The 21,335-nt window shown below is 39.3% G+C and overlaps 1 protein-coding gene across 1 annotated transcript in view; it reads left to right on the top strand.

Moving 5' to 3' along the window:
- The window catches only part of itpr2 (inositol 1,4,5-trisphosphate receptor, type 2), a 70,316-nt gene extending 52,623 nt beyond the window's left edge, over positions 1 to 17,693 (top strand). The window contains exons 49-57 of the mRNA XM_008411467.3: positions 69 to 244; positions 324 to 488; positions 568 to 748; positions 2,574 to 2,660; positions 4,365 to 4,486; positions 4,647 to 4,812; positions 4,904 to 5,064; positions 13,036 to 13,197; positions 16,551 to 17,693. Coding sequence (XP_008409689.1) covers positions 69 to 244; positions 324 to 488; positions 568 to 748; positions 2,574 to 2,660; positions 4,365 to 4,486; positions 4,647 to 4,812; positions 4,904 to 5,064; positions 13,036 to 13,197; positions 16,551 to 16,634 — 1,304 coding nt within the window. The 3' untranslated portion in view covers positions 16,635 to 17,693. The remainder of the gene's footprint in view (positions 1 to 68; positions 245 to 323; positions 489 to 567; positions 749 to 2,573; positions 2,661 to 4,364; positions 4,487 to 4,646; positions 4,813 to 4,903; positions 5,065 to 13,035; positions 13,198 to 16,550) is intronic.
- Positions 17,694 to 21,335: the final 3,642 nt, after the last annotated feature.

Raw genomic sequence — 21,335 nt, 5'->3', positions numbered from 1 at the left:
CAACAAGCCACCACGTCTTGAAGCATTGTTGGTCTTTATGTTTTATTTATTTATATTTTTTCGTCCAGGCACCTTGTCCCCGTTCTGGAATATCTTCCTGTGGGTGGCATTGGGCATCTCCACCGCCCTGCTTCCTGTCCTGCCCAAGCAGTGGGGCATCGTGTCCTTCCTCGTCTCCCTCATTCTACGAGCCATTTACACGATGGGCCTCACACCTGCTCTGTTTTTGCTGGGCTCTATAAACGTAAGTAAGGAATGCTTTTTCTATTGAGGCAGTGAACTATTATGTCTTCTGTTAAGTCATATTTTCCTTTCCTTCTCAGCTTTTCAACAAGTTGGTGTTCCTTGTAAGTTTTGTGGGAAACAAGGGAACATTTGCTCGAGGCTACAAAGCAGTTGTAATGGACTTGCTCTTCATCTACCATTTGGGTTATGCTTTAATCTGTGTCTTGGGCCTCTTTGTGCACGAGTTCTTCTACAGCTTTTTGGTAAGGAATTCATTTTATTTAATTTTTTTCATTTTTAAAATTATCGTTATCATTCTCACTGATATGAAGTTTCTTTTAGCTGTTTGACCTGGTGTTTCGAGAGGAGACGCTGCTGAACGTGATCAAAAGTGTGACAAGAAATGGCCGCTCCATCATCTTGACGGCAATCCTCGCCCTCTTCCTGGTCTACTTTTTCTCCATCATCGGTTACATCTTCTTTAAGAATGACTTCCAGATGGAAGTGGACCACCTGCATGCAAGTAGGTACCTTTAGTCCTCAGGTTCATGTGTTAGGATTAGTTTTTCTACCTCATTTCATGTAATTTAGAAAGATGCATTTTCAGTCCTGACTTGTATCCCATTACATGATCTGCACCATCTTTGATTGTGGCAGTTATTCCTTACTGGATGGGCTTGCTATAGTTTGATTTTCTTACTAACTAATGAGACAAAGCTACAGAAGGCCACATGATGTAATAATAAAGATAAAAATGTTTTGCTAATGTGGTTCCATAAGTGCATCCCAGTTAAGTTTTTTTCTGACATTTGCACAATTGGCATCTTTTAGCAAAGCTATAGTTTTCAAATTGCACAATATTATCCTTCTGATCCTTTGCAAAGTGTTTTATTTTCTCTGTATTTATTTCTATAGAATAGGGGTGCCAGACTGAATCCTTTTCACCAGTGCCTGTCTAAATTCAGCTGAATGAGTTATTATGTAATAAAACCAAATGAAAATATTTTGCCCACAATACTAAAATGTGTTGTTTTTTTTGGGGGGGGGGGTTTACACATAAACAACAATAAACTGGAATACATGGCAGGAGCTACGTTATGCTATGGAGTTATTATTCTTCACTTGAAAAAGTTTTTGTATCAAAATGGAAGAAATTACGTATCATCCAAAATTTCAGTCATCAGAAAAATTAAAGCTTTGGGAGGAAAAGTTAGAAATACTTTGAATTCACCTGGAATGGGCTGCATTAAAGAGAAGTCCTCCCAGTCACATGGATTTAATAAACCTTTGGCAGGAACAGTCTGAAAACTACCGAATAGGCTTCTACTAAACTTGACTCCAAAGGTGTTTCAACAAGATATTACTGTAAACATGTGCAGCTACAGCTTTTTTTTACTCGATTTATTTTCCACCCAACATACATTTTTGTTTCTCTTAATAGTAAAAGAAGAAAACATTTAAGCGAAAAAGTCGGCGCATAATTTTAAAAGCTGGCATTTTAACAGTACTGTGAGCTTTTTAAAAAAAAATTTTTAAGATTAACTTTAAATAAAACACACATGTAAATGAGTTTCATAATCGCATGCATGGCTTAACTTTCGCAATTCGCAACTTCTCAAGAGAAAGCTTCCTTTGCAAACATGTAAGCTACACCGAATTTGTACAGTATGCTGTATAAAATATCTGCCGCCACATGTTTTGATAATACTGGGGATTGTGTGGGCGTGTTGATGAGCTGACGAACAGGAAGACATCCTGCTCGCACATGTGCACCTGTTGCATAACCTGGTGGCCGTGCCATCCTGTGTTTTGCTGAGCAGAGCAGACGCAGCAGAGCAGCGCTGGCTTATGTAACTCACTGGGCTCACGCCTGTCTGTATGTTAGCTGAGGACTGAGTGGGGGAAGCAGCCAGAGCTCCAGAGAAGCTGAGGAGCGCTCCGTCCACCGTGGAGCTCTGACCCTTACAGCGGTCTCCTACCTTACAGTCCAGCCGCCTCTTCCTTCTCTGTTTTATTGTCAGGGAAAGTAGAGAGAAGGTTTTACATCAGACACCCTGGCTGAGGCGTCTCTGTCAGTCTGCCTGACCCGATTTCATCTCAGCCGTACACCTTTTCTGGATTCCTGATCAGGGCTCTGCACGTTAAAGCGATTTTGTTCAGGGTTTTGTTTTTTAGCAACTCTTCACCACCCACCTAACAGCTGCTGCCTCAGTTTACATAATGTCTGGCTATATCTTTTCTTGCTGGTTTTAATGACTAGAATAAACTGCTTGTTGTCTTGATGAAACTTCTCTGGACTGTTTTAGTGGAACAGCAGAATCTAAAAATGGTTTCCTAATGGTTTTCAGAGAGGCCAGATTTGTTGTGTGACGTCGAATCCGCGGATTCATCTACGAAGAACAGCTGCCCTGCGTCGCCTTCCAAATCACGTCCTGGTAAAAAATTTTTTTACTGTCGGATCATTTTATTTATTTGATTATTTTTTTCACCTCACATATTGGGAAAGTCACAGTTGACTGGCTTGTGGGTTGACATTTCCAGCCACAGAAAGGTTACTCACATAAACACACAGTGACTCTCAGACTCCTACCAAGGTCTGCACACAAAGAAACTTGATGAGGCAGTGGGGGTGACTCACACTTCTTGGATCCGTGGATCACCTGCGCTGCAGGAGCACACACGTGATCTTATCCACATCCTTCTCCATCCTGTGCGTGGCTTCACCCATCTGCAACGTCTTTGTACATTTCACACCTCATAAAAATAGCAAAATAGGTTTCTTCATCACCGTTTAGTGGCAGCCGACTGGAGGGGTTAGTGGTAAGGTCGTGGTGAATGAATAGTGGTCTTTTTTTAATAATCTAATGTAACATAATTAGAAGCTGGGTGTATACAAATACAGTTTCTTTTGTTGATAATTAGCTGAATAAAATATAGAGTGGCTACAAGGTCTCGCTAAATTAATTATACATCTTTAACTTTTTAACATTTTGGCTGTTTATGACCACAAAACTTCTGTGTTTATTACTAATATTTAACATAACAGAGGAATAGTGCATTCAAAATGAGACGGAAAATGGTTTTCTAGATTACTTGTCAGAAACTGATCTAAGCCATTTTTTTATAGCTCTGGGTGTATTTTCAGAGTTGTTGACCTGTTAGAAGGGGCTTTTGGCAGAGAGATGCCCCCAGCACGTTTCACTATGGGGACCATGTGTTCAGTGTTTGCCACACGAAAATATTTTGAAGGTAGACTAGTTCAACATCTCCACTTTGGTCTCATGTGAGCGTCTTCTTCCACATGAAGAAGTATTCTACATCCTGTTGTGTATTCTACATCCTAGTTCCCAAATTTCTGCATTGTAGCCCAAAAAATAACAGTGGAAAAGACTTGTGACACTGATCATTTATCAATAAGACGGGTATACAGATGGCATCGACAACTAATGCATATTTATGATTGTTTTCTCAACTGCTTTTAAGCATAAATGTGCTTTTACTTTTATCATTTTTGTTACTTGGGCTTAGATTTCTGAACAACATCACAAAACCCTGGACTTGTTGAATTGCAACCACCAGTGGGTTTCTGACCCCAGCTTTGGGAAACATCTCATAGCTGGTGACAAAATCATTGTTTTCTTTCAGCTATTGACTTTTTTTTTTCTCTCGCCACTCTGACAAAGACCAGGTTCTTCGAGTGCACAAGTAATAAAGTTGACACGCCAACAAGTTCTCCCACTTGAACTGTGATTCTCTGCAGCTCCTCCAGAGTTACCGTTAGAGACATGGCTGCTTCTGTGGTTAATGACCAGCCTGTCAGTTTAGATGAAGGATGCCATTTTCTTTACTGTCCTCCAACAATGTTAGACCTCTACAAAATCTATTTCTACTGAGATTGAGTTACACACATTTTAAGGATTTTTGTATGTTTAAATCCATCGCTTTTTCTTTCACTTCACAATAATGATCTAATTTGTGTGACTGTCACATAGAATCCCAATAAAATATAATAGGCTGGTTGTTTTATTAAAAAGAAATGTGAAAATCACAGAGGGACAAATTATTTAAAGTTCTGCATCATATTTCTAAGCGATATTCCAGAGTCTTACGGTTTTGTTTTTAATACGTTGTTGTTGTAGATGAAGATGATGAAGTGGAGCGCGTGTGTGACACGCTGCGCATGTGCATAATCACTGTGTTGAACCAAGGATTACGCAACGGGGGAGGTGTGGGCGATATTCTCAGGAGACCATCCAAAGAGGTCAGACCATCCTAAAATTATTTTTCTCCTCTTTGTGTCCATTTGTGCTGAAATAGTCCAAACATTTTATTTTTCATTTTTATTTTTTTTGGTTTGACTGCTTCGGTAAACTGATGTGCTGTGTCCATTTTTTATTTTTTTTTAACCCCTAACCTTCCAGGAGCCCCTGTTTGCCGCACGAGTCATTTACGACCTTCTCTTCTTCTTTATCGTCATCATTATCGTGCTTAATCTGATATTTGGTGTGATCATTGACACCTTTGCCGACTTGAGGAGTGAGAAGCAGAGGAAGGAGGAGATTCTCAAAACATCCTGTTTCATCTGTGGTAAGTGCTGCCAACTGGAGGCAAAGGCTGCAATGTAGAAAATGGCATGTTTTAGAGGAACACTTGTTGATGAGTTATTGACGTCACACAGGGTTGGAAAGAGACAAATTTGACAACAAGACTGTATCGTTTGAGGAGCACATCAAATCAGAACACAACATGTGGCACTACCTTTACTTCCTGGTTCTGGTGAGGGTGAAGGATCCGACAGAGTACACCGGCCCAGAGAGCTACGTGGCCCAGATGATTGCAGTGAGTCTGAACACACGCTTTAAATACCGCTGGATGTTTTTAGTGCAATTTGATATACTGTGAAAGGTTGCACCTTCGATATGTTAACACATACATACTTATAGATGGATACATACTTATTTAGATGTTAGACTCTAGTTGTAGTTTTGCAAGGAAGTACAATGCAGTCTTTATCAATCCTGAGGAAAATAACCCGATTTCCATTTTGCTGCTGAGCTTTACCAGCTTTAGAAGCACATGAGAATACAGATTTCTGAGTTCTACAGTCTGAACGTTGCACCACTTTCCTGAGTCAGACCGTTTGGAGATTCTGCTACAGAACCAACTGATGAGTGTTGGGAAAACAAGTCTGAGCCCCCAGGCCAGTGCCAGCCATCCCAATTTATTCTCCTTCACTCCTACTGCTGGAGGGAGATGGATCTCAGTGCCCAGGTACTCTTCACTGAGGCGAGCTCCTAACCTGCTGGGACACAGTGCAGTTAAATGGTAATTAAACCTGCTCCAGCACCATTATTATCAGTGTAATAAGTAACTGCATTGAGACACGGACAACAAGCTAAAGGATGTAGGGGCAGCAAGAAGGGCTTCTCCTAATGGAGTCAGATAAAGCCGAGCTGCATAATGGCACATTTTGTGATTAACATTCGTCTGTGATGGGCATAAGAATAGCGGAGTTATAAGGAACAATTTGCATTACAAACAGGTGACAGACATTGAATTAATATGCACCGGTGGGTTTTTCAACAGGTCTGTTCTCTGGTGCCTGGCCAGGATATTTCTGGGAGGTGAGGTAATGATGAGTCAGGAATTTAAATTAACACTGTCTAACAGGCTGCAAAGCAGGAAAACACATGGGAGAGTAAAATATGGGACTAGTTTTTTTTTTTTTTCCCCCTATTTACTGTTTGACTTCATAAAACATTATCTTTGCAGTAACATTTTAACTAGGACGGCACAACATATTGCATACATACTGTCATCACACAAGCAATGTGTGGAATATTCATATCCCAAAGAGTTGTGTGAAGTAACAGTAGATAAATATGTAACTCTTGTAATATGATAATTTTATATTTAGCCAGTTGGAGTCTCATAGCAGCACATGCTCACACCAGACAAAACTAGATTTCCCAAAATGCTAAAGATCACAGAGGTGGAGGCATAAATGAGAGAGAGGAAAGAAGAATATCCCCACTGATACTGAAGAAATATGCAACTCTTAAAAAAGATCTATATTCTTGTAATTAATTTGTAGTAAACAGCCATTTGGTTTGGCGTGGAAATCGGTGTGGATTACTGCATGGAATCATTGCTCGTTTTATATATCTTTAAAAAGAGTGATGCCATTATTATATGTTGCACTATGAGTGAATGATCACTTCTGAAAAAATGCATCCCAAACTCAAAATGTTGGACAGAATTCAAGTTAGTTTTTGTAATTTTTGCTCCAGTTCTGACCAGCATTGTTACTCTGATTTGTGTCAAAGGTTCATGATGCTGGCCTCCTTTTATACATCCTAGCTCACTTCATTGCCTTATTGCTGTGAAATGTTATTATATGTGAATACCTAATGACAATAAAAAAATTCTTGATTCTTAGAACGGTCACATCATTTCACTCCCTCAAAACTCAATTCAGAGAAAACTAGTCAATTAACGTTTAGGTACGATACACTTTGCAACGATATTTTAATCTGAATTGTGTTGCTGTGCATTAAAGAGTTGGAATGAGACTGAAGTTCTTTTAAACTCACACAAGTAAATAGCACATTCCTCTCATTTCAGCCTTCCTCAACTGGTTGCTTGCACATTTGAGAATTTGTTTTAAAATCCTTATTTGTCTTTAAAGCCACATCCCACCTCTCTGGGCTGTTCCCATCTTAAACATCCTCCTTTCCCTCAGGTCAGCTGATCAGCCGCTCCTCAGTGTGTCAAAGAAGCATTTTCCCACCACTGCAAGTTAGAGAGGCCTCATCTTTCTCAGTCATTACTTAAAACTTATTTACTTTGGGTTTTTGCTATATTTAGTTTTCTGACATTTTTCAGTTTTTATTGTACGATTCGTCTTGTCCCTGTTAACTCATCCTGGTAGCTTTTTAACATGTGCGCCACTTTAGTCCTATATGGTGTTCTTAAAGTGCTTTACTGCTAAAGCCGGATTGGAAACTGGAAAAAAAAAAAAAAAAAAAAACTTTCCAGAGTGGAAACCTGATGACCTAAAACCACACAGAGAGGAGCACATACTCCTGACTCAGGTTGATTGCATCTGCTTGGCAGCATAAAGTGATGAGTTGCCAAGACGGAGAGTCGGCTCATGTTACTCAAAGTGTCTGTTCTGTCGGTGTGTTTTGGATTTGAATTGGTGAGTCAGTGAGAGTGTGCGGGTGTTTGTGTGTAAAATTATGACGGCGACTACAGGCATAGCAGGTACTGCAGCAGCAGCAGCAGTCACAACGCTGTTACATAACCCATCTCAAGTGGCCTGCTAATAGCTCAGCCCTGCAGAGCACGTGCTCTCCTGTCCTTCTCTCTTTCTCCCTTTCATCCTCCGTCTGTCTTTCTTTTTCTCACACACACACAGACACATTGTCAGTTCATGGACTCCTCTTTTACCATGCAGCACACACTAGACAAGCTAGCTGTTGCAAAAGCAGGGGCAAAAGTGATTGAAGGTCTAATTTTTGTAAAGGTAAATTAAGGAAGCTAAAAATTGTCTGCTGCTATTAAATTTTTTATTTCTTTTAATATATAAAATGTACTTAGAATTTCTCTACCCAGCCACAAAGTCACTTGTTAGCAGTGTAGTTTAACAAACTACTGTGTCACGAATAGTAACTGATAATTTTATGAGCAGACACGATGTTTCACCACAGGTGTAAGAGACATGAACAGGAGACATGCAATACTGAAAACGTTTTGCTTAAAAATGTTAATGAAACCATAATGCAGAACATATAATTGTGAAATGTTGCCGTTTTTATTAGCAAATAGCATTGTTAGCATAGTTTACCTTGCTAACTGTTGCAAATTTTTGTCTTTTTTTAGATTATAAATAGTTCTACTTTGTATAAAAACTTCCAACAGGTTGCAAATGTTTTATCCTAAATCCAGTTAACCTTTGTTAAGCAATTTTTTGCTATTCAAGTGTCATTGCACGGAGATCTTTTTTCAGTTATTATGAAAAAAAAAAAAAGACAATCTTTAACTCTGCTAATGTTTTCACTAAACATACAAACAACCATTAAAAGCTATTGCTAAGCAGGTGCCACACAGGCCATCTGAGCCAATGAAGAATTACATTATTTAGAAATATTTGGTTGGATCTATCAAAACCCTTCTAAATAAAAATGCTAAAAGTAAAACTCCCTGCAGAACTACATGTCTAACTCTTGTATGTAAGCATGTATGTACATACAGGAATTATTTGGAAAAAATGAACCTTTTCAGTGTATGAAACAGCATTGTCAGTGATTCTGTCAAAAGAAGCTCTATATATAGCAGAAGTCTTTTGTAAAAGAGCACAAGAAGAATATTCCTGCTTTTCACATGATTCCCGACTAAATGATCAGATTTTTTTCAAAGGATTTTTAAACTATTGTAAAAAGTAGACGTGACATAGATATTAACTGTCAAAGGCTCTTGGATCAAGAACATTTATTTTAAAAAAAAGTTTATTTATACGAACCTAAAGCAAACCAGTTGTTGTATACAAATGGATCAGATCTGACCTGAAGGTGTTATTTGTGTTTTAAATAATTTTTTTTTTTAACTGTTGAAAATGGAAAAAGAAAGTAAACATCTGTGAGGTTGTGCCCAAGAGTGTGTTTAAAGTGATCTGCGAGCGCACAATAAAGCCTTGCTGTACAGCACACACTGAATGGATGTACAGTCCAACGATGAGCAGCGAGACATCGGTTTAAAATGTCATGTTCTGCACGGTCACAGTCCGACTGCATTTCCTGAATTAGGCAGTGACTCCTGAACCAGCGGGAGTGATTTCATGCTAAAAGACTATTCTTAACATTTAAAATTATAATCCATCAGTAATGGGTCATTTAAATCAAGCATAAGATGGCCCTTGGCTCCAGGGATGTTTTTGAGTCCACAGAGCCATCGTTGTCCTTTGGAAATTGTAAAAAAAAATAAATTAAAAAAAATAAAACTATTCTTGTTTTTAGTTCTCCTTGATGCCCAAGGCTCCAATTAGCCGGAAATATTTTGGGACAAGCTTTTTTAGACTCAATGGATTCATATTGTGGAGCCACAAGTATAAAAAACAGGCAAGGAGAAATTTAATTAGTGAAGAACCTGTTGTTCTTTAGGAATCTGGTAGATATACTGTACATGTCTGTATTACAAATGAAAGCTGTAAAAGAAAAATCCTTGAATCAGTGTGAATGGGTGAATGCAACTGGACATGTAAAAAGCTTACTATTTACTAATCTTCTGTTTGGGCTTTTTTCTTTCAAAGTCCTTTTTTTTTTTAATAATTGTATTTATTTTAAGCTAAAAGGCTATTATCCAAACCTGCCTTGCTCTGTGTGAGAATGTAATAACCCCGTTTGTTAAATCACTAATTAACTGTCATTAAACTCAGCTTTGCAGAGCTGAGTTCAGATTCACCACCCACATCCAGCCCTAATTACTGTCTGACACGTAGAAACAAGAAGTCACTTGAATACAGCAGCATGGTGTGACAATGTGTTTAACAAAGAAACAAAATCATTGACATTTATCAGTCTTTACAGAGTTTCAAAACCCCTTCTTAAGGCCCTTTTACTCCAGAGAACCACAGAGAGAGTCTTCATCCACAATAAATCAACAGAGGGGTACTTGTTGGTTTGGTGGCCAAAGTTACTCCAGGAGCACATCAGCAGCTCACTCAGGAGGCTGCAAACGAATCAAGGACAACATCTGGTAACACTTTATTTGAAGAGGTGTGCATAAAACTGACATGACACTGTCATGAACATGACATAACACCTGTCATGAACATGAAGTCTTTATGAATGTTTATGACTGTTGTCATGAAGTGTCATTCGGTAAATAATGACACTTTTAATGCAAAGTTACTCTAAAAGTTGCATTAAAAGTCCATTACAAGTGCCAACTTTGCACGAGTTTGTAAATTATAATTTAATGCAAAGTTGGCACTTTTAATGGACTTTCAATGCAACTTTTAGAGCAACTATGCATTAAACGTGTCATTATTTACTGAATGACACTTCATGACAGCTGTCATAAACATTCATAAAGACTACTTTATGTTCATGACAGGTCTTATGTCATGTTTATGACGGTGTCATGTCAGTCTTATGCACACCTCTTCAAATAAAGTGTTACCCAACATCTAAATAATAACAAGCCCCCGTTCACCTCAGCTAACGTCATTCCTCAGGATTCAATAAGGAGGAGGAAAAAAAGACAAAACCCTTTTCTGACCAAAAAGAAAAATTATAACAAAGATTTTTAAGTGACTGGACAACATGCTTGTCGTGACATCACCTGAAACTATCCAATCACCCTCAAAGTCTTCCCATAGCGCTCCTTTAAGATAATTCTGCTGTGAACAGCAGGCATTTGTTGCCCCAGGTAGCAGCAGGAGCAGTTGTTGGGTTTAGTGATTTATTTTTCCATGAATAAAGTCATTATTAGAAAACTAGTTTTGGTTTTTACTCAAGTTCCCTTGGCGAAAAACATAAAGCAAAAAAGCAACAAAAAAAAAAAGAGGAAAACTGTGTCCAAATATCTCAGGGAAACTATGTAATGTAGTACATTTCTTAAATAATTGTTCTAAATGGTCACTTCTATTGCTTGTGCATAATTTTTTTTCTTAGATTATTCTTGTTCTGTTTGTAGTAATTTTCTTTAGCCCCTCTCAAAGCTTGAGTGGACTCTCTGAAACACGATGGATACAGGTTTCCGTTACTGTGCCTCCTTTAGTCAATGGAATATTTCTGAGAAAAAAAAAACCTTTTGCAGGGTTTTATGACTCAACAAGTAGCTTTTGGGTCAGTATAGCAAAAAGCTGCATCATCTAAGAAAAAAAAAGAGACGCAAGTAAAAAACAAAATCACATATTGAGTCATTTACATTCTGAAATGATTTTGTTTGTCCCCTTTTTTTCTTATTGTGTCATTCGTTTAATGTCATGCAATGTGGCGCACTGATTGTAACCTTTTTAAATGAACCGAACTTTCAGCTCCTTTAATACAGCAGAATAAGAATATAAGTTCTAGGAATCTTCTTTCTGCACTGATTGCTTCTAATGTTTGTAGGGCATTTTTCATGCTAATGACGACAATCTAAAAGACATCTAACTTTTAATAAATATTTAAATAACTGCACTTTTAATAAGCTTCACATTTAAATCCTGCCACCATAGAATTTGCATGGTTTAGTTAACCGTTTTCAGTTTTCTCAGCCTTGTCATTAATAGTTCTTTCTATTTTCAGCATTTATATAATTATTTCATTAAATGTTTATTCATATAGCTTTGTATATAAATCAATAAAAATGATTTTTTTTCTAATGGAGTTTAGTGGCAATTAAAACCTCCCACTTTTAACTAAAGGTCTGCAGCCTCTGCTGAACTTTTTTCATGTCGAATCCTGACAAACTCATCTGCTGCCAAAAGTTTCCAGAAACCCGGTGTTACATTTTTCAAGAGAACTTCTTTCTCCATCTTTGCTCGAGTATATTTTTCCACCATGTGGTTGTGACACGATGTTTTTAATTAATTTTAAAGCAGAATTTTTTAAACTAAACTCTGGCTCTCCTCAGGCGTCCCAATGATCACGTTAAGTTGCTCAGATTCAGGCTGTAATCAAGTTATTCACCGTTTCAGTAGTTGTTCTTAGGTCAAAACTATCATTGCATCTCCAACCTAAGTGAGATAAAGTTAACAAGGAAAACAAAAACAAATAGTCACCACATCTCCATCCACCCTCTACCTAAACTCCCCTCATGTCCTCCCTCAGCGGTTCACACCCTCATCCTTCCATCTCGGCCTGCAGTCTGTTCTTATATAAGAGGAGGTGGGAGCATACCTCACTCACTGCTCCCAGTGGACTCATTGTGGTGCCAGTCAAATCCAGCCATCAGCACCTTGTAAACGATTTTTATCAACCGAACCGACGAGAGAATATTACATAACTGTCAGCTGATGGCATCTGTATCTGTGACACCTATCTCACTTTGCACAAGATCACGCATGTCGTTAAACACATTCCTGCTCATAGTCCGCCAGGTCCGTTTCCAGCTCTGCACACACCCACACAAACACAGGCGCGTTACATAATTCTATAGGTGTATTTTACCCTCTGTTGTCCAGAAGCTTTGCTGCAGCCGGTTTGGTCTGCGCAGCACTTTAACAGATCTAAACCACTCTGCATACGAGCGTCCGAACACACACACACGCACACACACGGCATTTCTTTCTGGGCTCATTCACCTCTATAGCCAAACCTCGACCCTTATGCAAAACAGCAGTTCTTCTTATGGGGCATGTGCTGTGGGTTCTCTAAATGAACTATTTGTCAGAAAAATGGGCCCTACACGGTGAGAAATGCTGAAACGCACACACATGCACACACACACTCTCCTATAAGTTGCACCGTGCTTCATGTCCTGCTGTTGATGGACGACAATGACTCATCCCTACATCGGCGGTGTGTTTGTGGAGTGGGTGAGAATTGAAATGTCAGTTACTGTTCATGTAGTGTGTTACTGCTGTGTGCAGTAACCTGGAGACGGCAGAGCTGCTTTAAATATTCTACGCGGAGCCTCTTCCATTCTGATGAGATGATTAATGTTAAACCCTCTAACCACCACTTCTCTATTTACTTTGCTCCTGCAGGACGGCTGTGACCCTGAGACGCTCCCTGTGTAAATGCAAATCGGTTGCATCAATGCTCTCTTATTGTCTGGGTTTTTGTTCACCTTCGTCACGCCGGTGTTTACTTTCTGCAGGAGAAGAACTTGGATTGGTTCCCTCGCATGAGAGCCATGTCTCTGGTGAGCAACGAGGGAGACAATGAGCAGAACGAGATCCGATCCCTGCAGGAGAAACTGGAGAACACGGTCGGCCTGGTGTCGCAGCTCTCGAGCCAGCTGTATGAGCTCAAAGAACAGGTAGAGTGTCACTTCAGATTGATTTTTAGAGCCGGACCAAGTCATAAGCAAAGAAAGACACTTGTTGCAACCCTCAGGCCAGCAGGGACCCTCGAGTTGAGAGCCCTCGAGTTCTCAACCACATTCTACTTCAACTTATTGAAAAGCCTAAAAACTCAAAATATTTGGTTTAAGAAGTGAACTCATGTTTGCTAAACGGTTTTTACACACAGAGTGTAATGTTACGCAACGTCATTATTATAAACAACTTTTAGTCTTTCTCAAAGGGGCTACAAGTTTGCGTTACACAATCCTTGGTACAACTGCTGACTTATATGTCTTAAAATATTATTGCTGAAAAGGCGCTACATCCAGACATTTTGATGTAAAGTTTAGCGGAAGGAAAAAGTGTGGCAAAGGACTGAGATACGAAGTTCATTAAAGAGATATTCGTGGTATTGAGTGTAGAGATGGGCATTTAATGTATCATTGCTCATCATCGTGATTTTTTTTTTTACTTGATTAGGATCTGGATTTATCCTGATGACAATAAAATCTAATTAATGATGGTATTCTCGATATGATTAATCATACTGGTTCCAAGAGAGTATTAACAAATATCAATAAAATGTGATATTTGCAGAGAAATAAAAAAAAAAAGTAACACTGCTTTCAAACTAATTTTTCAAAGTTGCACATTTAAAAATTTTTAGAGATCTAACAAATCTACTACTTAATCATACAACAGAAAGTTTATTTCAAACTTAGTAAAATGTAAATCCTATTTAATTCATTAACTCTTCACTTGGTGTCTCAGCAGCGGTTACATTTTATCCATACTGTAACTGGAAATAAATTGTAATGTAAAACAGATAATTCCCAGTAAGCTCAGGCAATTAAATCTAGTCTTTGACTGTATTAAAGTTCTGCACATAGAAGCCTGGCTTCAATGTTGTATCGTGACCTGATGAACGGATTAACTAATTCCTCCTGTTTGCTGTTTGATCATTTGTGCGGCAGCCTGTTTTGCTGCGTTCTCCCCGAATGTTAGACTTTTTTTTATTTTTTTTTACCTCGAAACGCCGGCAGAGGAAAAGGTCAACGTCATGTCGTCATAAATCTGCTCTGAGCCAAGTCAGGTCGACGATTTCCATCAGCCTCCGCCGGACGGAGCGCGACAGGTGACGATCATTTCGACTGCAAACACAGTCGCCAGCGAGCCTCTGGCTGTTTGGATGACTAGCTGCGCTGCTGCAGTGTGACCGATCACTCCCATCACCTGCCTACCCTGCATGTGATCGCAGGCACAGGCCCGTCCTTGTTCCCCCTTCTGCCAGATGTGCAAAAACAGCTCCTGCTGTGGGAGGATCACACTCCAGTAAACAAAACAACAACCTCCGCTGACCTCGGCGGGCTGTAGAGCTGGCAGCAGCTTCTTGCCGCCCGCCGGCCCCTCGTGTGACAATAAAGTTTCTGTGCTGCCAGAGCCCCCTTGGGCAAAGACACAAACGCTTTATCTTTAAATCTCCTCTGAGGCCAGTACAGATAGTCCAATTTAAATCTAGTTATCATGCACTCCTGACTGCTGTACTTCCAACATATAATGTCCTTCGCTGAGCACCAGGGATGAATCTACGCATGTGAAAACGGGTGAGACTTTACTGTCAGATTCCTAAATTAACCTTAAAGGAAATTGGGACTTATAGTAGTAATCGTGATTTATTTATGCTAACACATTGCTATCTCCTTTTACGCTACTTATTCCATATTTGCCAATTCAGACATTTAGATGCACTAATTTTTATATTAATTTTGGCTTTCCATTGAATCTAAAGCATTTTTCCCCCTGAGTGGGATGATCATGTAACATAAAGCCTCTGTGCTTGTTTTTTTTTACATTTTTTCAAACAAAAACTGGATTAAAACAAGGTCCAGGTACATATTTGGTCTCTCTTCTATATACAGTTGGTCATATTGACCTACTTTTACCATTTCAACCAATTGTGATTGGTGTTCTGAACAACTGTGGTGGTGGAAAACCCAAGTGTGTCCAAACTCCAACAATCTGACATAAACTGTAATCCTGAAGTAAGAAGATAGCTGAAGTATTTATTGTGATTCCAATACTAAGGTTCATTAAACTGCAATCATAAAGCATTCTTTTGATGTCATATTTTATTACCTGATTTGCTGGCATGCATTCATACTCTGCATGCCAGCCGTATACTAAGTATGTGACCAGATAGATGGAGTTGTAAAGGAGTATTCAGTTTAGTGACACAGATGTTAAATCTCACAGATATTAGTGTGGATGTCAGGATGATATTAATTGCAACCAATATTATCATTGCAATATCTAACAGTCATATAATCATTACACGCCTTCCTAGTCAGGATGTTACAAATTAATTCAGGAAGCCCAAAGGCTCAACGCTGAAATAAACTAGAATATTCTGGAACACCAGCAGCAGTGTCCACAGTGAAGCAAATCAGACATCAGCACAGACCGAGAGATTTCCGACCATGAAAGTAGCGCCTTCTTCAAAATTGACTGAAATTCTCATCCTACTACATTGACAAGTTTACTGCCTTCTTGAGGAAAAGATCGTGGTCAGACGGGACAAATGTTCAGCTGCTTTGCCTTGAATGTTTGGAGAAGTCGATGTGAGGCTGTTAATCCTGAGAGCTCCCTGGTAGTGGCAGTATCATGCTGAGGACTTCTTTTGCTGTCAGTAGCTCTGATGCTAGTTGGTCTAATAGACGGGGAGAAGTGCCATGTTGAAATGTTTTCATTTGGGCATTTAAAGTTAACATCAGCTTGGTTGAAACTGTGAAGTAGTCGACTGGACTTTCCTTTGAATCCAGATCAGTATGTAAGATGCAACAACTTTTCATAAACTCCAGCATTTTTATAAAAGTTGGGGGGTATGCATGCAGAATTACGCCTCGGCTTGTTCCACTACAACATGCGAACGGAGTGCATTTACATACTAGATCTTATTTTTATCATTTTGTTTTTTTGCAGAGTTGAAATTCAGTCTTGTTCAGCCAGTTTTTGTTTTTGAAATTCATTGATATTATTTGTTCCACCCTGAAACAAAAAAAAACAAAAAAAAAAAGTTTATGACATTCTTCCTGACGATCAGTGAACGCGAGTTGCTCTTTAACTTTCCGATCGTAGCGCCGATAAATGAACAAACATCCCTCTGGAAAGGTGCTAACAACACGTGAGCCGATGGGATTATTTTGTTTTTGCACATTCAAGTGGGCACTAGAACAACTACAGAGCAAACACAGGTTTGCATGTAATGTGTTTGCTCCGTGCAGAATTAAAAGCCACTCCAGCTTAATTGTGTTTTCTGTCTGCTCCACAGATGACGGAGCAGCGGAAGAACAAGCAAAGGCTCGGATTCCTGGGTCCTTCGCAGCACAACCATCATCACATCCCGACACACTGAGGAGGAGGGGGAACCGCTCAACTGTTGCCTGTAAAATCAGATGGAGCTGCACCGATGTTAGCCTTAAGAACAAGCTGCACCTTTTAGACGTGTTCACACAACCACTAGAGTCGAACTGCAAGCAGGCAGCAGGAAGGTGTGGGCTTGATGCCTTGGTTGTGACACAAACTCTGCCTTTTTAGATACTCTTTGTGCCTTTTGTGCCCAGTCAGCTGTAAGACAGAGTCCAGATCTCCCACTATGGTGTTCGTATGCCATGTAAGAGGTCCAAGGAAACCTTAGAATGAGGTGAAAGTGTCAGTGATTATTGGTGCACCAATCTGCACCAATATCTTACTTTCTCAGATTTTGGTGAGGAAGGAGCACACTCTGTTAAAGTATTCTCCTCTTTACCCTTTAGGTTCCTTTTAGTATTTATGGGAACATTTTCCGTTTGTAACTGGAGTGTTATTTTTATGTTCTGAGAAGAAATCACGCTGCCTTACTGTTTTTTTGTTTTTGTTTTGTTCTTTTAATAAACGGCACACTGCAACGTCTGTAAGTGCACTTTTTTTAAGAAAGGGAAAATGTTATACTGGATGTATTGGTTTGTTCGGGATGTCGCGTTTGATCGTTACGTTTAGTGTTGCGTTCAGATATGCATTCACTGTGCCTCTTCAGTTGCCTTTTACAGATTTCTATGGCATGTAAATGTGAATAAGAATAATGATAACCTGTGGAAAACTTACTTGAATTTTCCTGAAAATCTTATACCTGGTAAAAGATGTAGTGAGGGAGGATGAAAGCCTCACTTTTCTTTGTTACATCTCTGTCTCTATAAATATTTCATCTTTTACCAAAATCTTTGCATAATTTACCCATATCATTCATTCGTGTTCTTTTGTTGTAAAATCGTTGCCACTATTGCAGTCAATTCCTAAATCACAACTTGTTTTAGTCTCGCACAAGCTAACGGCACAACTGCATAGGTTTAATTGCGAATGTCCTGTGACACTTTCTGCTCGGTGTACAGAAAATCCATTTCATCTGCTCAGATGGTCTAATAAATTTGTAACAACAGTCATGTGTAGATGCCTCTTATCTTTTCTCATGTTTGTAGCAGGAGTGGCTGTTTTTTCCCAGACCACCTCTGAGTTCACTTTCTCTCATTTGCACCAAATTACCAGATGAAATAAATGTCCTCATTCACACAAATAGTGCATTTCAGCTCGGGCAGTATGTGTACTCCTCTAGTAATTAAATTATACATGCTTATGTTGTAATTGCAGTTTTTCCTCTTGTCACATCACTCTTTACAAGTTCAAATGTATTACACGACAAATACACATGTATTTAACACCTGGTTAGAACAAAACATTTATTACAGCACCATCCTCCTGACTGGATTTTTGTTTTATTAAATCATTAATTTAAGAAAATGTAGAGTAATGTGGGGGGAAAAAATCTCATGAAATAAATTAATTCATCAAAATTAGCTCAGACACAGATATCGGTGCTCTTTTCCAAGCTGACTGAGCAGGGATATTTAGTAATCTATGACTTTCCCTCTTCCCTGACACAAAAGGTCAGCTCAGTAATTTAGAACATCAAAACTAAGTTTACTACTGGAATTCTGTAAAAAAAAAAAAAAAAGCTAAATTAGATGTAAAACCTATAGAAGGTTAGAAGAAAACATGATCAAATATTTCTGAGTTGGTAGAAAACATTTTAAAAAAGCGAAGAATGACTCAAAGCCTTAGTTATGTAATGTAAAAAAGAAAGTATTTAAACTGCTGTGCACATTCACCTTGCAGCAACACGTATAATAAAGTTAAAAATTTTGTTTATGAAACATTTCGGGTTGGAGCTCGGCAGAAAGAACTGAATTGCTTTTCGAGTGCCTAAAACAGGAGTTCTGGAGAGGCTTCGTCCACAGCGGAAATTCAGCTCACAAGTGGTTCTCTCATAACTGGGGCTGGCTGATCATCTGTATGCCTGCACTTCTGTTCCCTGTTTGAAGTGATAAACGAAGCATAGGGAGCAAACTAGTGTTTCATCCCATCCCGTCATTTACCCTCCGCTGAGAGGACCATCCGTCTTTGGCTCCGGGTTTGTTGTTTACGCTGGCAGGCCCGCGTTCACTCCTGCTGCCGGTGACAGCCATTAAAATTAGTTCACGCAGTGCCATAATGGTGAGCAGCTGTCACTGCGTAGACATGAGGGGTAAAGTGCAGCATTACTGGAATGTGTTGCAGTTAGGGAGGGAGAGAGCGCGGGTAATATCAGGACCGTCATTACTGTCTGGCAGAAGGATCATATTTGCCGTATTGAGATACTACTGTCAATCTGACAGGCTTCCCAAACTACCCGGCTCAATTTTACTGGATTTGTTCATTTATTTTTAAACATTTTTCACGTTCTCGGTGTGGACGAAGCAAACCTCAGGATTGTTTTTGAACATCTTTCTAGTCAAACCGCAGTGAGAAGTCACATGCTTGGCCTTTGTGTATTCAGTGGAGAGAGAGGGAAAACGAGGTGAACAAACACAAGATAACAAACACCTCTGTGGCTGCAGCCAGTTTGACTGAGTCAGGCCTTTCACCAATAACGCTCAGGCCTCCTGCACCATTCTGCAAGAATATTTATTTTATGTAAAGATCTAAAGCCATAAACACAAATTAATCAGGACGTCTTTTTGGCAGCTGTGCGACGGCCCTTCCTGTCTGCTTTGGTCAGCAGTAGTTTTGGTCTGGATACCATTTTTATCCAGGATCTTTCCTATTGTTTGAGCACAGAGATCTGCCAGTGAAGCACTAGGCTTTAGACGTCTTAGGATCTCCTGGATGAGTCATTGATGCCGTTTTGAAATAATATTGGTAAGGTCAATATATAACCAGCCACTCCTGAGAAAGTTCACCACTGTTCCATGTTTTCCCCATTTGTGGATAGTGACTCTCACTGTGGTTTACTGATGTCCCAAATCCCTAGAAATTACTTCATAGACATTTCCGGACTAATGTCTATGTCACTGACTTTTTTTCTTTCTCTCTTTTTGAAACTTTCTTTAGATCAAGGCATGATCTAAAATTTTATAACCTACTTAATGTCATCAGCCAGTTGCTATTCAAGGGATTTCTTGATTCTGATGCTGAAATTTTGAAATTCAAATCCAGGTATCTAAAATGTGCTTAAGGGTGACATTGAAGCAAGAACAAAGGGCATCTGGGGGTCAAACGGGACAAATACTTTTTACCAGTATTGTAAATACTTACCCCTTCATTGTGTTATTGTTCTCTTTCTTCTTAGAACTCACCACACCTAAAACTCACACTCACACAGACGTATGGCTGACAGTCGCTCCTCAGCTGTCAGGTTTATAAATAAACTTGCCCCCATGATGACTGGCATGTGACTTCCAGCGTCTGGCTGTAAACTTTGAGCCTTTATGGTCACATGACGCATCGACATCACAGTGCAAAACAAGCATGTGAAACAAAGTGCTGCAAAACAGTCCACCCTCAGTCAGGCTCTTTCTTATGGGGCAGCCTGAGCTCACGCTGTAAAAATGCGTAATAATTAAAATCACCAGGAAATTATCCTTGCTGTGAATAGGTTGAAATCATGTTTGTTTCATCATTAGATATGCATTTAATTCTAATGGACATGTAAAACGAGTTGGTCTCGTTTTACATGTTCATTATGTGCGTTATCGCAGTTTAACACATTCCTAGAAAGCCAAATGTTGTACTTACGTTTTTATTTTTAAATATAAGAACAACCCAGTGTGTTTTTATTCTGTAAACTCTAACAACATTCCACTCCTGTGTTTAGGAATGCTGAACTTTCAACCACTGTTTAAACTGATGTAACTGAAAATGTCCCATTTAGTCCAAAAGTTCAGTTTTGGTTTCATCTGACCTGCGACCCCTTCATAGCTTAATTGCACCATTTAAAATTGACCTCTAATGGCTTTGCTAGAACAATGACTTTCTTCTTGTCACTCTTGTATTAAGACGAGATTTGTGGAGCCCACAACTAATGGTTGTCCTGCCAACAGATTCTCCCATTTAGAAAGTTATTTTCTATTTTCCCTGGAAAGACATGAAACATCCCACGGGTTTCGGTGCTGCATGCTTCATCAGATTAGCTACAAAAGAAAAGCAGCATGACGTTTACCATTCAAAGCCCTGCATGTATGGACTCTGCTGTTTCTCAGAGATATAACAAATGTCAGCTAATATATTTTCTTTTGAATCGCCCTGCGTAAATGAACATAGAAGAATTAAAAGAAAGGAAACTTGTGAAGTTACGTCACTCCAGCTGCCTGTCTGAGTCTCCCTTTCCTCCCCCCAACGTGCGCCGCCCCCCCTCCCTCTGTGGCTGCAGCAGTTTGCCTCCTACAGGCGGACTGAGTCACACTGGCTACTGGCTTGGCATCCACCTTCGCAAGTTAGAGAGCTCTGTTTGGCTCTGCTTCCAGTCTCATAAAGGGTTGTCTGTCCAGATTGTGTTGCTGGAGACATGATAAGCTTTTATTGCCACAAACCATGCAAAGTGAGAGAAGTACATGCAGGAATTTGCCCTCCTTTTGGTTTTTGATTTGTTTTGAAATAATCGAAATTTGTTTTCTTTTTAATTACACAACAATAACCTAAGTGAATAGAAAAAACAGTTCTCAAATGATGCTTTTATTATTAGTGGAAACACGCTATCCAAACTGAC

This window comes from Poecilia reticulata, chromosome 6, assembly GCF_904066995.2.
Source record: "Poecilia reticulata chromosome 6, P_reticulata-male-v2, whole genome shotgun sequence".
Taxonomy (NCBI): domain Eukaryota; kingdom Metazoa; phylum Chordata; class Actinopteri; order Cyprinodontiformes; family Poeciliidae; genus Poecilia; species Poecilia reticulata.
Note: the sequence above shows the minus strand (reverse complement) of the source record. Positions and strands in the feature narration are given on the sequence as shown.